Source organism: Rhamphochromis sp. 'chilingali' (assembly GCF_963969265.1).
Source record: "Rhamphochromis sp. 'chilingali' genome assembly, chromosome: 9".
Lineage (NCBI taxonomy): Eukaryota > Metazoa > Chordata > Actinopteri > Cichliformes > Cichlidae > Rhamphochromis > Rhamphochromis sp. 'chilingali'.
The window spans coordinates 4,097,305-4,115,200 of NC_137936.1; the positions used below are offsets into that span (position 1 = coordinate 4,097,305).

At 41.0% G+C, this 17,896-nt stretch overlaps 1 protein-coding gene across 3 annotated transcripts in view; it reads left to right on the plus strand.

Annotated features, from left to right (window-relative positions):
* Nucleotides 1-2,151: 2,151 nt before the first annotated feature.
* ptpdc1a (protein tyrosine phosphatase domain containing 1a) overlaps nt 2,152-17,896 on the plus strand; it is a 25,938-nt gene continuing 10,193 nt past the window's right edge. Inside the window, exons 1-5 of one of the 3 annotated variants that reach the window (XM_080892650.1) lie at nt 2,152-2,362; nt 9,256-9,351; nt 12,094-12,265; nt 12,658-12,738; nt 12,859-12,977. In XM_080892650.1, the coding sequence (XP_080748776.1) occupies nt 9,264-9,351; nt 12,094-12,265; nt 12,658-12,738; nt 12,859-12,977 (460 nt within the window). In that variant the 5' untranslated portion in view covers nt 2,152-2,362; nt 9,256-9,263. Of the gene's footprint in view, nt 2,363-9,255; nt 9,352-10,303; nt 10,376-12,093; nt 12,266-12,657; nt 12,739-12,858; nt 12,978-17,896 lie in introns of those variants that run through there. The other 2 variants (XM_080892652.1, XM_080892651.1) reach the window with 2 other exon arrangements.

Genomic DNA, 17,896 nt, shown 5'->3' on the forward strand with positions numbered 1-17,896 from the left:
ACCATATTAAACATAGGGATCATACCAAAGGGCCTAAACCCTGCACTAGAAACTGGTGCTTCTCTATTTGGGCCAGACTGTGATTCACTCTGATCAGTCATCTTGCTTTTGCCCACTACAGATTATGGTAGCCAGACCCTGTCGACAACGCCAGTTGTAACACACCAAAAGAAAGACTCTAGGTCTGACCAACCGTCTCAGTCGTGAGCAAAAAGATGACAGTCAATAAAATTCCAAAAGATAATTTATTGACAAAAAAAATATCAAGAGATAAAAGATAAAACAGTCCAGTGTCCCATTTATGAATCGTATAAAAACACACAGTCCCAAGGCCAGAGCCAGCTATGCCACACGGCCAGTTGCACTCCACGTGTTGCCTTTAACAGGGTTAGAAGTTGTCCTTGGAGACCCACCACCCTGCAAGCAAATAGCCAGTGGTCACTCCAGCCTCTGCAACTCTGCTACCCTTAGGCTGTGGCATATAATAGGCCCTGGCCTGCACAGAGAGACAAAACGACACTTTCACTATAGAATTCATAGCACAAAACCCAAACATCTGATTTCATCACATTACATACCTGCACAGAGACAAAACGACACAGCAGTGTTTGTAGTATGGGCTATAAGTAGACCAGTGTATCAGTGCAATCAAGTACACCTGCCTCTAATTAGTCCAACCCCATTCCAGCCATTGGCTCACCAAAAATGTGACACACACACACACACACACACAAAACCACTCCCAACCCAGTGCAACTTCACACAATAATATGGAGCTGAATTAACACAGGCACATTAGTCTACCATGTTACAGCCATATTCCATATAAATCAAGTATCATACAAAAATAAAAATAGCTTCAAATACAGTTAAGACAATAAAAGAATATGACTTTAAGGACTTCACAACATTAGTTCAGTTATAGTACACCAACATCGTTATACATTAGCACTAAGGGAACACTGAATGGCCTGGTGGGTTTTGTCCATAAAACTACTCGTCTAAGATTACCACAAAATTATCAATTTCACCTGTGATCTTGTATCACCATTGATCTCTGAGCTTTGTGTTGGTTCGCCTGTCACCTGACAAATAGGACATACATGACAATAAGACTAAAATGTGTAGCTGCTTCAGTGTTTCTGTCAGTTTGTGCAGATCTAGACTCATCAGTAATGTTTGTAGTGTGAGTGCATTTTAAAAACAATTTGTGCAAACTGCACTACGAGGTGGAATATTTGCAAAATCATGACTACTTTGTGATATTTTGTCTCAAAAATTAACCCTATGAAATTATCATTACCATTAGGATGAAATTATTGTGTCTCCAACATTTTAACGTTAGACATATAATTCTAACAGCCTCTGTAAACTAATATCCTGGCTTGCTCGAGGCTGCTGTTTTCTCTGACACTTTCAATCAAAAATAGAAATGCTGCTCTGAGACTGAGATAACTAATAGTGCTGCATGTTGTGCAGTTAGTTTCCAAAAAACGTTATTCGTGGTTACATACAGTTTTAGACTGATGTGGGCCAAAGCCTAGCATAGCCTGTAACGTTATTGTGACGGACACATTTTATGAGTTAACTTGGCTTTAAGTGACTTACAGGTTTCTTTGAAAAACACTTTCTTATATCCAGGTTCTTCCTTTTTGCTGCCATCCTCCTCTCCTCCTTGCAGGTCCTCGCAGCGCAGGCTTGCTGCTGCTAAAACTAAACAGAGCTCCCTGAGAGGCACAGCCAATCACATTGCCCATATTTGTCACATGAAGTAGGACTCCAGTAATTTAACGCTTTCTGCACCGCTGGGTGAATGAGACGCTGACAGATCGTTTTTTTCTTTTTCTTTTTATCGATCAAATTATTGGTGGGGACATGTCCCTTCCGTCCATGCCAAATCTACGCCCTTGCTTTATATACTGAAAATGATATCTTAAATTTAGATGAATAATTGTGAAATTACATCACAGGTGAAATTCTTTACAGCTTTACATCGGTTGTACAGTTCCATTGTTTTGTTTTGTTTTTTAAATTCTATCGCAATAGAGCCCAAATGCCTTTGTTTTTACTTTGGGGACAGTGGCTCTGTAGCTTCTGGATAAACAAACTACCAGACTACAAAATGCAAATTGAGGGGTGCTCGTGGTCACGTGACGCAATTGGACCGTTCCCCATGACCAACGTGTCAGGTTGCTAAGTTAGCTAGTAAGCTAGCTGCACTTAGCTGACCAAATGATGTGGCTCGAAGAAGAAGATGCCGCTTTGCGACGTGCCAGCGATAAGACTGTTAGCTGGAAGAGATGAATCGACTATGTCAAAAATTGTAAAGACAGCTACGTACTCGGACGACAGGCAAACAACGGTAAGCTGGGCCTTTTCTAGTCACTGTGCTGGCTTCAGCTAATACAGCAGAGTAAGCTAATCAGCTAGCGGTAAGTCCTCATCTTGCAGCATCAGCACCACCGGGCCAGCGTTACCCAACTCTCCGGAGTCCGTCCTGGCCAAAACAACAGTGTGTCTCACACAAATTCTGATACATGTAAGATAGTGCTTGTGATGTTTAAGCCAATCGCATCGTTCATAACTATAATATTAATGTAACCATTAAGAGCCAAGCGTTAATTGTTAACGCTGATAGCGGGACCGAGGAAATCAGAGCTATAACCTCAGCAACCGCTGACAGCATGCTGTTTGTACGGGGACAAATCTGCGTTTTATATCAGGGTGCTAACAGCAATGGGGGCAGGAGGTAGATGATGAGCTCAGCAGGTCAGCGTAAAGATTCTCTTGAAAGCTTAGGAAGGCAGCATGTTCACGTTGGTGTGGAAAAAAAGAAACTTGTCAGTGTGCTGCTATGTTTGCTCAGACGGTTATTATTATTACAGAATGTAGTTCTCTGTTTAAATGTGCTCACTCCGGTAAATCTTTCTTCATTTTAATGCCAGGCTCATCTAATAGCCGGTATTTCTTCAGTGTTAAAAGAGTGAAATGTATGTTGTTATTATTATAATATATTTAATATTGTAAAAATTTGACCGATTTGAAAGCTTACTCAAAATGCAGTTTGATGCTATGACAGCCAAAGCTTCCTGAAGAAACATTACTCTACAGATTATGTGACATTGCCCACTTATTCTTCCAAACAATAGAATTTGAAGACAGATATTATGTGCACCTTACTGAGGCAAATGTGGGAGTTAATGATATTGATACTGCTGAATTGCTTTGCCTGATCCTATTTTTTAAGCAAGAAATAGTCACTTCCTATTGTGCACATCAAATACTTGAATGTTATGAGGCTCAGTGCTTAATCTGACCAAGCAGCACCTTCAAAGGTGGTGTATTTGGGATCTGATGATCATTGTTTTCCCATTATGTGACATTTGTTGATTTAAAAAACAACAAAAAAAAACAAGCAGAATAATCAGCAGTGGAAATGCTAGTACATCGCCGTACTAGTTGTTGCTCAGAACATTTAAGACTTGAGGGCAAGACTTCACAGACTTGCCCTCAAGAAAGATCATTCCATGCCTCTAATTGTGTTATTTATGACTCTCACTCATAAGGGTTGTCGGTGGTTAGGGGTCATTCATAATTCTCCTGTCAGACTTTTCCCTGTGTTGTGTGATTCTGCCAGACAGAAGAGACTGAGTGTGTGAAGTGATTAGTAAAATGTCCCACTGGGGTTTTGTTGCTCTCTGGTTTAGCTCGTTAATGAGTGACAGGTGAAAAAGGATGAACACCAGCTCTTAGCCTGACAGTAAATTGAGCATTGTGCTCTTTGGCACATCATCCAGGTTTGTGATCAGACAGTCCAAAAACATTGGTCTCTTGTTTTTCCCTAATCACTTTTCTTTACTTTGATGGAAAATTTTATGAGGTGAAGGAAAAGATTATAACTAGTCTACCTAATAATGTGACAGTGGATGTTGTTGACATAGATCTGCTCTGTTGAAACTATGGCTACGTTCACACTGCAGGCGAAAGCGCATCAAATCCGATTTTTCTGACCCTATGCGACCCATATCCGATCATGCTATGACAGTGTGAACGGCGCAAATCCGATATTTTCAAATCCGATCTGGGTCACTTTCGTATGTGGTACTGAATCCGATACATATCCGATGTTTTAGAAAGCGACTGCTGTTTGAACGGTCATGTCGCATTAAATCCGTCTTTTACGTCACCAACACAAGACAGAAGCCAATTATCAGCGCCCGATAAGACATCGCGAACGCTTCCTGGCCATCCCGTGTAGATGTCAGTGAAACTGTTGGGAAGACAACGTTGGAGAAACGTGAACATTTTATTTGTACTGTATAATCTGCAGATTCTGACAGAAATCTGCAACTATCCTTTGAAGCACCGCTCCTCTCTAAAACAGCAATAAGCATCATTATTAGGTTATCTACATTATTATGTAAATAACAAAATAACTCAAAGCAAAAATTGGGAAACGTGAAGTCCGAAGTCTTTATATTAAGGGCCATCTGTCAAACAATACTGTTTGCTCTGGGTCTAAACAGAGCGCGTTGTGTGTGAAGTCTTCTTTTGCGCATGCAGGCCGCTTTGAGCGTTCACACTAGAGCGCCTTTGTTGTCGCATTTTATTTGTAGTGTGAACACGCAGACAAAAAAAATCGGATTTGATCAAAAAATCGGAATTGAGCATTAAGACCTGCAGTGTGAACGTAGCCTAATGTCCTGAAGGTGGATTACGAAAAGCTTAACTTAGGTACTTAAGTGTCATGCTATGTTCTTAGTGTGTTTTTCATGCAGCCTATTTAAAGAAAAATCTCACTTATCAGGTTGTATTTTCTTAAAGGAATGTATACAAAGTGAATTGAGATGTTTGTCATCCTGAGGTTAGTTGTGCACTCTGTTTACTCGTATGTTCTCTTCCTGTTGGAGAGAGATGAGAGATGATTTCATTAAACAAAGGTCTGAAATATCATCGTCTGTAAATAATGGCTGTCAAATAACAGAAAGTACAATTTAACAGTATTTCAACAATGCTTATAATTATTATTTTTTTTAAATGAACTGGAGGAACTCTAATAATTGGGTGGCTGTAGCTCAGGAGGTGGAGTAGGTGGTGGTTCAGTCCTTGGCTCCCCCAGTCTGCATGCCAAATATCCTTGGGCAAGATACTAACCCCAAGTTGCTCTGTGATGCATCTATCGGAGTATGAATGTATGTGAATGTTAGCTAGAAAGCACTTAAGTTGTTTTAAGTTAACTGTTACTTTAGGAGTGTTTGCATTCATAAATAATAATAAAAAAAATAGAGCTTTTGAAAAGGTTTCCCGGTTTCTTCTTTTTCCTTACCTACATTTTACATATAAACCATCTCAGCAGGAGGAAAAGGAAAAGTTTCACATGTTAAAATATAAATGGTCATTCAAAATCTAGCGATAGGTCTGGGTCACTAAAGAATGACATCTGGTCCAGATCTGGAACAATGTCTGCCTACTCTAGAGTTGGCCTGTGCTCTAAAGTAACGTCTGTGACTAAAATTAATAAATGATAATAATAATGATTCATAATAATCTTTAAAACAGATAGTACAGCAGCACTTAAGTTGAGGCTACAAAAATTGCAAACTGGATAATAGCAAACCATCGATTTGCTCTGCTCATATACTTTATTGAAGATCTTTTTCTAAATCTGTGCCACATAATGGTTCATTCCTGTGAACAACTTTATAACAAGCACATTGTATTTCAGCAGCGTGGTATTGAGCTGTAATTTCATGCATGATATGGTCCATCCTATCACAGCTGACAGGGTAAAATGCAGGTTACACCCTTGCCAGTCAGTCGCGTGGCTAACAGATGGGCAGCCATTCACACTCACACCTACAGACAGTTTCAAATCACCAGTTAGCCTACATTATAATGCCAAAAGTATTCGCTTGTCTGCCTTCACACAGATATGAGCTTGACTGCCATCCCACTCTTAATCCATAGGGTTTAATATGATGTTGGTCCGCCCATTGCAGCTATAACAGCTGGTAAGGCAATCCTTACCAGAAGAGTTGAAGCTGTGTTTACGTGTGGGAATTTGTAACCATTCTTCCCGAAGCACATTTGTGAGGTCTGACAGTGATTTTGGATGAGAAAGTCACCTCTGTAGTTCATGCCAAAGGTGTCCTGTCGGGTTGAAGTAGGGCTCTGTGCAGGCCAGTTCAGTTGTTCCACACCAAACTAACTTATCATGTCTTTATGGCCCTTGTTTTGTTCACTGGTGCACAGTAATGTTGGAACAAGAAGGAGCCATTCCCAAACTGTTCTCACAAATATCATCCAAAATTTCTTGCTATAGCATTAATAGATTATTTTCACTAGAACGAAGCTGAGCTCAACTTCTGAAAAACAACCCCACACCGTAATCCCCCTTCCTAACTTAACACTTGGCACAATGCTGTCAGACAAGTACTGTTCTCCTGGCAACCATCAAATCCAGATTCATCCATTGAATTTGTTACTCCAGAGAAAGCATCTCCACTCTTCTAGAGTCCAGTGGTGGCTTGGTGTACACCACAGCATCTGATGCTTTGCATTGGTTGGTGATGTAAAGCATGGATGCAGCTGCTCAGCCATGGAAGCCTATTCCATGAAGCACTCTAAGCACTGTTCTCGAGCTAATCTGAAGGCCACATAAAGTTTGGAGGTCTTAGGTGTATTGACTCAGCAGAAGGCTGTGGACCTGTGCACACTATGTGACTCAGCATCTGCTAACCCCACGCTGTGATTTTACATGGCCTACTACTTTGTGGCTGAGTTGTTGTCATTCCCAGTCACTTCCATAATGCCAATAACAGCTGACTGTAGACTATTTAGTAGTGAGGAAATTTCAAAGCTGGTTCATCCTGTCACAGTACCGTGCTGAAGTTCACTGAGCTCATGAGAGTGACATATTCTTTCACAGATGTTTGTAGAAGCAGCCTGCATGCATAGATGCTTGGTTTTATGCGCCTGTGGACATGGAAGTGATTGGAACACCTAAATTTAGGTGATTTAGGTTGAGTGAATACATTTCACAATATAGTGTAGCATGCTTGTCCTTGGACTGTGAGAGGAAGCAGGAGACAACCCAACATGCATGGAGAGCACACTCAAACTTCACATTTAAACTAGGATCTCAGCACAGCGACGAGAGAGAGGGGGCCAGGCTATGCAACCGAATTTGTTAATCACCAGTTGTTAGCCAGCGCACTAGAAAAGACGAATATATGAACGGAGACACAGAGTTGTGCTATATTCTTATGGAGGCTGTTTACTCTGCTGGCTGACTTGTTTCCAGATTAGTCACATTACCGTAACTGAAACATGGTGTGAGGAAAACCATTTAATGGGCCATATTTCTTTATTAGCACTCAGTGGAAGCGACTGTCACATCCCACACTCATTAGCTGGTAACGCTCAGCTTTCACACACTGGGTCATGCCCACCAACACACCAGCTTCCCAGAGGAGCTTATGGATACGGCACAAATGCGTGAGGCGTTTTGGCTGATTTGTGTCTAATACTCTGTTGAGTGAAGACATTTATTCACAGTGGCTTCGTTAGATCAGTTTCACATAACTGTTAATATTTGATACACATGCGTCACGTTGGTCATGAAGAACAGCTTCTCACTCACCAGCTTGTTATCGAGAGCTTCCTATAAACAAAGCCAAGCAGTGTCAGGCTCCAGCCCAGCAGAGTCTTGAACTGATTGGATAGGCTACCTATCCAAAACACAGGCTGAAGGTGGAAGCACTTCAGCCTGTGTCATACTGAAAAGACAGGCTATAACTTTACACTGTCAATTATTCAGAGACGTTAGGAGTCTCAACAATAGTGTCCTAAACGTGGAATGCTTTCAAATGTGTTTAAAAAAAAAAAAAAAAAAACAACCCTGAAGGGATTGAAATCTCTTAAATGACAGAAGCGGCTGCCTGAATGTTTACTCTTCCTGTTTGCAGTACTAGTCAAATACTTATTTTTAGGCCTCACAAACACAGACTGCTGGATGCACCAGAGTTTTTACACTTTCAGTCTGCCTGTAGGGTGCATGTGTATTTGGTACTAGACATGAGTCGACGTGTTCACAAAGAATTGGTGGATGCATGAGTCTTGCGCTCAGTGACTGATAGAACTGTAAGACTGGTTAGATCACTCCTCAGTACCTTGTGATTTATTTTGCTGGAAAAATAAGAGCAAAATTTTCAGCATTCTGAAAAAACAGACAGGTTAGAATGATTTGAACATTTTGTTGGTGCACATTATGTTCACGAGATTGCTTGCTATTTTTTATTATGTGTTCAAAGCTGAGCTTGTGTTTTACAGCTTAGCACAGACTTGGTTGTTATCGTGCAGCCATCATTAGTACACACTTGTTGAGCTATTCACTCTTCTTTTATATAGATAGATAGATAGATAGATAGATAGATAGATAGGTGTGTGTGTTTGTGTGGCAAAAAAGCAGGCCATTAAGGCCATTAGTAAATCTGGCCTGCAGCCTCGTTGCTCTTTGATTAAGCTCTCTGCATTAACTTCAGGGAGGAAGGAAAAGTCAAAGGTCAGGGAATCATTTGCCCATCAAAAAGTCAGCATGTGCGATACAGTGACCCTGCTCAATTTTTGATGGGTCTCACTGAGGCAGACAGCCTGAAAGGTGCAGAGTTTCACTCCTCCAGCAGTAGTTAGCACACGATGTTGAAGGCCTATTAGAGCTCTGGGTGTAACGTGAGAGATGGTTGGTCCCCAAAGTTAAATCGACACTCTGGAAGATTGGTGTGGCACAACTGTGATATCAGGCTACATGTTCAAGTAAGGTATTGGTGCTCTGAAAGAGGATGTGGTCACCTGAATAATTGATAAATGTGTCATCAGTCTTGTAAAACAGGAGAAATCGGAACTTATTGAAGTGGATTTGGAACAAATTATCATGCAGCGATTTTACTGCGTGCTCATCTTGTAGTCTTTGTGATTCTCATACTTTGTAATGCAGCAGCTGGTGCTGTTGTCCCCAGGCTGTATGCACCTGCTCCCAGAGGTGCAGTGGTCAGACCAACACACAATCTGCTGACACGGTGGCTCAGTTTGCACATTTCCCTCTCTCCCCTGGGCTCTCCTGCCAGGCAACGCTCTTATATCTCATCCGTGTGCACACCTTGTCACTGTTTGTGTTATCGGCACGAGAAAAGCTCCTGCTATGTTTTTTTTCTCCTCCCACCTGCGTTTGACACAATGTTTATTCCCACCTTTCAGCCCGTGCCATGGCAGCAGGTGTCAGCATACTGAGTGACCTGCCTAACTCCATCGGTGGAGCCCGCAGTGGAGAGACCAGCACAGAGATGGAGGCAGGTAGGAGAGCTCTGCACCACACAAACAACACAGGAACAACACCTGCTTTTTATTTGGCAAGGAGATGGCACAGGACTGAGTTAGGAGTGAATTTCACGTCTGGTTGGGTTTTCTTTAATGTAGGTTTACGGAGCATCAAGATAATCCTTATTTTATTCTCAGCTCTTATACGCAAAACAGATGAATGAAAATGTGTGTGGTGTACTGTATGTAACAGGTGGATGAAATGAGAGTGTGTTGTCTGACTATTCCAAAACTTGTTGAATGATTAGAGAGCCACTCAATTCATAATTGTCGATTCAAAGGTCACTTTGAGTTTCAAAAAACAAATATGGTGGTCGAAAACCTATGTTGGAGTCCAAAATCAGAGGCTGATGTAATGGTGGCTGGTTCCATCTTTTTAATACTGTCACTGTTGATAATGGGTTGGGAGTATGTAGAGGCAAATATATAGGGAAGTGAAGTTACGTTCCTGTCTCATTGTGTGTCAAATTGTGAGTTTACAAGCCTGGGGATTTTCACAGTGTGTACCAGCAATCTTTTTTCCAATATACACTATGTGAAGTAAAGTACTGGACAAGCAACAGGTTACATCTACAGGAGCTGCTCTGCCGTGGAAACCCACGCCATGAAGCTCCCAACATGCTGATGTTAATGCCAGAGGAGGTTTGGAACTTTGCATTTACTGAGTGTTGGCAACTTTCATGCACTATGCACCTCAGCACTTGGTGAGACTACTCTTTAAACTTTACGGGATTTTTCCCTGCAAAGTTGAGCAGCTGTGGGTCGTAAACAATTAAATCCTGCAATAAAACCACTTGGAACCCCTAGAAGAGAAGACATTTCACAGACTGACTTGTTCCAACTGTGACATCCTTTTTATGCTACTGTGCTTGAATTTGGTTTATTCTAAAGAGCTCACTATTCTTCCACAGATGTTTGTAAAGACAGACTGCATGCCTAGGTGTTTGATTTCACACACCTGTGGTACTGGGACTGTGGGCCAAACTCTTGTCCATGTCATGTAAGTTTGTGGTGTGTGATTTCTAAACTCAGTGAGTAAGGAGGCAGTGTTAGTAATGTCAGGGCTGCAGATGTGCAGACCCCAAATCATCATCAGATTTATAACACGTGTTACCTGGAGAGGTACGTTTTCACTGAGCCAAGAAAGAAGAAGAAAGTTATATAGGGTCCGAGTGAGAAGGCACAAGACAGACAGCTTTCCAAAGCGATTCCACTGCTGTGACAACCGTTTAATAAATATCTAAAAAGTGATGCGCAGGCTGAAAAAACAGAGGTTCCTAATAGTGAATCACTAACTCAATCACTCAAGTTAAAGTCTAATTCTCCAGTATCCATATGATAGTACCAAGAAATATAAATGCAATTTATATATTGATTAATATGAATGTTTGTCTGAATGTTTTTGGCTTTCTGTGATAGTTTTAGTACTGTCAGATGTCTGCCTGGTTGCACTGACTGAAAGACTGTAAGACAGACTGATCTGTGAAATATTACAGTAGGAAGTATGAAGGTGGCAGATTTTCAGCCGGTGTTGTTGAGGCTCTGTCCCTTGCAGCTAGTGAAAGCAGCTCTCACTTTTTTGTCAGCCAGCCGTCCTGCTGCTCCCATACACTCACAGAGCCCACAGTATCACTTCACCTTTTGGATGCAGTTTAGTGGTAGACTAGCTGATGAACTGTAGCGCAGCCTTCAACCACAGCTTGTTGTCTTCATTTTAACCAGTGCATTCACGTTGTTACAGCAGTTGAGTTTGTGTTTGATTTGTTGATGCAAAGACATAATTGCTCTTGTATGTGTGTTACATGTGTGTTATATATATATATATATATACAAGAGACATGCATGTATATGTCTCTTGCATTGCTTTAGATTAATATAATGTGGGAAATATGATTCGGGCCAATAACAAGGATTTCATTTAAGCTATCCTGTGTATAATTGACGATTACATTACGTTAATATGAATAGGAACTCACCTGGCTCTCCAGTACAGTTTTCTGCTGAATATATTTGGATCCAGTGCACTTGGTTAATAATGATCCAATCAAAAGCAGAAAAAGGTGTGCCATTGTACCTGCTGACCAGTGCCGTGTGTTCGTGGCTACTGTAGATGTACAGCTTTAAAAACCAAACAAGTCTGACATTTTACAAGCAGCCTGCCTGCCTCAGATCTGTGACATGGTGTGTGTGCGCACTGTGTGAGAACAACATAAGCCCCTGTCCCACCTCCCACTGACGACTTTGGAGATGGTTGTCATGGTGACACTTCAAATGCTACTGATGAACTGATCAGCAATGGGCGATTGTTGAGCCATGATTCATCATGGGCACAGAAGTGCTGAGCCAGGAGCCTTTGTTAGCACAGAGGCGCTGGCTGTGGTGTGCAGGCAGCAGCACTATAGGATGCAGCAGCATCAAGCACGCCGCTCCTTCGCCGGTGAGATGTTGGCCAGAGTGAAGTGGCATGACCGCAGGCGCTCTGCCTCGGACATCCTGCTGAGGGTTCTGCAGCGGCAGTGCAGATCTGCCCTGGAGTTCCTCTCCTCCTCCTCCTCCCACACGGTCATGGTGGCTGTCAGCATGAACCAGCCTCAGTCCGTCACCCAGTGCAAGACCAGCAGATGTAACCACACTGAAGAAAATGAGAAATGTTGCAATTTCTATGATATCTTCTTCTGCAAATGAAGAATTTCCTTATGTTTCTTTTTGTACCATTAGCCAATACAAGGGTCCCTACTGCAAAGTACACCAAGATGGGTGAGACCCTGAGGCATGTCATCCCCGGTCACATGCAGTGCTCCATGGCCTGTGGAGGGAAAGCCTGCAAATATGAGAACCCCTCTCGCTGGAGTGATGAGGAGCAAGCCATCAAGGGACTCTACTCATCCTGGTATGTCGATATCTTAGAGTGTCCATGTAGTTTAAAGTGGGCAGATGTACAGATGTACTGTTCCTCTAGTGGAATGTTAAATAGCCGCATTTAATAGCCATATTAAATGGCCATTAACATGGCCACAATTTCAAATAATGAGGGCAGTGTATGTTTAAGTAAACCCTGTGAGGGTTGTCATCTCAGCCACACAGCTCTGACTCTTAGCAGGGCAACCAATCAAAAGGAAGTAGAGTTAAAGGGAGAAGAAGCTAAAACAACTTGTGTCAGGCATAGAATAAAGTGAGGGACTGCACCAAACGTTCAGTATTAGATACTGAATAGTTTTTAGTATTGATATTGACCATCTTGCTGTTTTTACTTGTTCAACCTTTCATCTTCTCTTATTACAGGATTACTGACAACTTGCTAGCTATGGCAAGGCCTTCCACTGAGATCATAGAGAAATATAACATAATTGAACAATTTCAAAGGTCCATTCTATTTCTTTCACATCTCATTTAAAATGAACATCGTTATAAACAGAAGAACTGTGAGACATAGAACAGCTCTGTGTGTCTGTGTTGACTTGTTTTGTGGACTGCTGTGCTCAGGTGTGGTTTGAAAACCGTTATTAACCTGCAGCGACCTGGAGAACATGCCAGCTGTGGAAACCCACTGGAGCAAGAGAGCGGCTTCACTTACCGACCTGAAACTTTCATGGAGGCAGGCAGTAAGTTCTCATATCTACTTATTGCTTATACACTGAACTGCCCCAAACATAGCCAAAAACGGTGTGCACGAGTAGCTGTGTGACTAGGTAATACCCTTTTATAATCATGGTGGAATAGCTTGTTTGACGGCCTCATTTCTAAAACTCTTAATGTCCACCACACTTAACTTTGCAGCTGGGCTTCATTCATGAGGTTAGCAAGGTTTGGCTAAACAAGTTGCAAATATAAATTCCATTCCTTCAGCAGATAATGTATAGTTCAGTTAAAACGTGCAAAAAAACTGTACAAAAGCACAAAAAAAGAACAATTACAGTTATTCACTGTTATCATACAACACTGTGAAAAATTCTTATGCCACCCCTCATTCCTCTGTGCTCTGCTTCCACGTAACCAGACATTCTTTGTCAAGTTTTTTAAGCAGTCTTGAGCAATTATTGTATAGTTTTTTTTTTTAATGTGCTAAGCACATGTGCACCTTTATAGAGCTGTTGTAATCTTGTTATACTGTGTATAATGACAATGAAGGCTTTCAGTTCAGTTCAATTCAATTCAGTAGTCAACCAGACTTACTGAAGGTCTTTTAAAGACTTTTCAATTTCCGTCCAGTGCTTGTACCTAGGGCTGGGCCATATTATACCGTTCACGGTAATACCGGTATAATGTTAGGCAACGATAGGAAAATGAAATATCGCGATAGAATATGAGTAAAACGCGCATGCGCAGTGCCTTTGTTTTCATACTCACATGGCCGATTGTTGAGTGAAACAGATGAACCAGAATTGGTTTGTAAAAATGGTGCAACTTCAGTGATGTGGAACTGGTTTGGTGTTTGTCCGTCAGATACACGACAAAGCACAATTCTTTGCAGAACATGCAAGCGGCCATCGTTATTGTCGTATTTGTCGGACTAAGATGCTCTTAAATCTGGGAGTAATCTGGGTCCTAAACTCCGTATACTTCAGGTCAAACAACACTGCAGCATCACTTAGAGTTAAAAACTGTCTAAATTCTTTCATCTTTAATAAAACAATCAGCATTGCTGCTTTACCAGGTGTAACTATGAAGTTTAACTTCCAGGCATCCATGAAAACAGAATTTATTACATTTAACGGAGTTAGAAGTTAGCAGGAAGCTAGCGGAAGTTAGCTCGCTAGTTTCGCTAGTTACCTAAACATGATATAGCATGTTCTGACTGAGAGATTTCTGAAAAAATTCAAACGTACAGCTCTGCTATCACTTCCAACATAAATGAAGACAGGAAACTAAACAGCAGTGACGTTTGTAGGGTTACTGAAGTTGGGCTAGTTGGTATATAATGATGTGCTACGTGATCGCTAGCGACACAGCTATGTTAGCATAACATAAACAGTGAAGCTGGAGGACGAACACTAACACTTTTCCACTTATAAAAGTTAACGTGAAGGTTCCTGATAGTTAGAGACAAATGCAATCGCATGGCAGGATGCTGTAAACGGACCAAACTTCAGTCAGGAGAACAACTGAGATAATCCATCCACAATACGAGGTTAGTCATTAATATACTGCAACAACATGGGAATAGAGCAGCTGCCAGAGAATTCAACATTAATGAATCAATGGTACAGAAGTGGAGGAAGCAAGAAGAATGAGTTTAATAAAGTTTGATTTATCTGACTGCTTTGTTTCGCTTAATGTGCCTTATAATCCCGTGCACCTTATGGTCCAAAAAATACGTACTGCACACTGCAGTTTAATGTTGCAAAGCACCTCTTTTTAACTTCAGTGGATATTATACATGGTTATGCTCAGGATATGTCAGCCCATTTCTACTGGAAATGCCTTTTGGTTAAACTTTTAGCAAGGAATTTGCATTTGCACTGTTACATTTTTATAAAGCTTTAATGTACATAAAAACCAGCTTCTTATTTAAGTGAAAATAAATGGAAGGTTGTCTTTTTGCGCTAGTAATGTTGTGGAGTTGTATTTTGTCTCGCATCAATTATATCGTCAGTTATATCGTTATCACAAATTTTCAAATATATATCGTGATAAATATTTTTGGCCATATCGCCCTGCTCTACTTGTACTTCATCATTTATTTGTTAAGCCACTCAACACTGACTTATGAACGTTAACTTTGTATTATTGTACGGGCTTTACCTTACAATATAAAGCACCTTAAGGCAACTGTTGTTGTGATTTGGTGCTACATTATATAAATAAAATTGAATTGAGTTGAATCAATTTTTCAAGCATAAAAAGCCCCCAAACTCAAGGGATGTGTGTTGTGTCTACACATATAAGACAACTTGGCAAAGAAATAATCTTTTTTAAACTTTAATGTTTAGGTACATTGTTACTAGTCTGAAAAATTTCAAAGGTATTATGTTTGACGTCATCAGATAGGATTTTACAACCAACAAATTGCTTCCCAAAGAGTGACTGGCTGAAAACTTGGCATATCTCAGCATAGTGTGCAGTGTGTCCTTACATTTTATTTAAGAAACTGGATAAGTGGAGGACAAAAGAGAACATGTCAGGCCTAAAAGAAATATGTATACAGCAGATGAACAGTGTGGGAGAGTCATGCCTTTAAACAATAGGAAAAAATCTAGAAACCTGAGAGATTGGTCTGTTCGCAAAAGACCCAAAAGAACTGACCTCAGCCATGTTTTTTTTTTTTTCAAGAAGTCATTTTATGGAATGGCACAAGTTGAGGTTAAAACCAAAAATGGAAATCTTTGTTTGAAATGATTGTCACCAGACAGAGGAGGTCAGGACGAAGGTATAACAATGATTATCTACAGCCATCTAAAGCACGGTGGAGGCTCAGTCATGGTTTTGGGGCTGCAATTTAGCCTGTGGTGTTGGGGATCAAAATGAATGTAGAAGACTACAGTCATATTTTGATCCACCATGCAAAAGTGTCTGATTGGCAACAGCTTTATTTTTCAACATGACAGTGATTCCAAAGACCTGCCAATGCAGTAAAAGCGTAACTGGATAGAAAAACACACAGCGGATTACTATCAGTGGTGGATTGGCCCGATGTGTTAAAGGCCTTTCAAGCTCAGAATTATTCAGACTTTGTTTTTGCCTTTGGGCTGCAACGATTCTTCGAGTAATTTGAATGATTCCATTATAAAAAAACCTCGACACAAGGTCTGTGCTTTCATGTGTTGTTTAGTGCACGGCTCTGTAGCGTGTTGATGTGTTAGACGGTGTAAACGCCAGTGTTTTATTAGCTAAAAACAGACCTGCAATACAAACGTATTTAGGAGCAGCGTGTGGGCAAGAAGTCTGACATGAAGTTAGGGGTGGGCGGTATAAACGGTATACGGTAGAAACGATATGAATTTGGCCAATGGTAGAGATTTTGACACTATCACGATAGCGCATGTTGATGGTGACATCAAGCTTCGCCTTTTTCGGTCAAAAGCATCGCAGCAGCAGCTGCAAACAATATCATCTGCAAATTATGCCGTGCGACAGTAATAGCGATGAGACGAAACACGTTTTGGAATATGAGAAAAGCCAAAAACTGCACTTCCTCTTCTCTCGCAGCTTCTCTATTCCCACGTTGTTGCAGTATATTAATGACTAACTGGATTTCTCAGTTGTTCTCCTGACTGAAGTTTGATCCATTTACAGCATCCTGCCATGCAATTGCATTTGTCCCATCGGGAACCCTCACGTTAACTTTCATCGAGTGGAAAAAAGTTAGTGTTCATCCTCCAGCTTCACTGTGGTTATATTATGCTAACATAGCTGTGTAGCTAGTGAATTTAGACAGTTTTTAAATCTCAGTGATGCCACAGTGTTCGTTTGACTTTGGGACCTGAAGCGTACAGAGTTTTGGACCCAGATTCCTCCGCAAGGCTCCTGACTATGGTAGCCATAATGCTCCGACAATCCATCAAGCGGTGTGGCTTTGTAGCTTACCAAAATCGTATTTTGAGCGTCGTGTACCACATAAAATGAGTTTGAAGGTCAGTAAGCACAACCAGAATTCATAAATAAGGCGCACTGTCGATTTTTGAGAAAATTAAAGGATTTTAACTGCGCCTTATAGTGCGGAAAATATGGTATACACAAGAAAAGAATATATCGAGATATATATTGTTACCGCACATGTTTCAGATTATACTGCGATATGGATTTTAGGCCATATCCCCCCCCCCCACGTTAAGCCCACTCAGGGCCCAGTTTGAAACAAAGACACAAAGGCAGCAGTGACGATGACGCTGGCACAGTTTACACAAGAGTGAAGAGGCGGAGCGGTTACTGAGACGGTTTGTTTTTTTTATGATGTTGTACGCAGTCAAACAATTTCTAGAATGGAAGCCAAAGAGAAGTTAATTCTGGAAGACCTTTTTATTAATAAGACAAAAGTATTTCTTATCTGATTAATTGATAGATTACTCGATAACTAAAATTATTGTTAGCTGCAGCCCTAATAAATAAATATATACTGTATTTCAATATGATACTAATACTGTTTGTTCTCATTTTAATAAGTTGCTGCACCTTCAAGGGGTGGCTCAAGACGTGGTAAATGGACTGGTTCTTAATTAGAGCTTTTATCGCCCATTTGCACTTTTTTCTGTATAAGTGCTTTCAGTCTAACATTCACAGTCCAACGGATGCATCGAAGAGCAGCTTGGCGTTAGTGTCTAGCCCAAGGATATTTGGCATGCAGACTGGAGCAGAAAGGAATTGAACCACCAACCTTCTGATTAGTAGGTGACCTGTCCTGCCTCCTGAGCTGCAGTGTTCAGATAGACTATTGCAACATTACACTGTTATTGTGTCACTGACAGCTTAATAGACTCCTGGTTCTGTTTAAACTGTCCGTCTTTTAAAGAGCTGTTTCTCATACACCACTGACGTGTGTATCAGTAGCTTTTTGATTGGATCCTTCTGGAAGTGGCCCTAACAG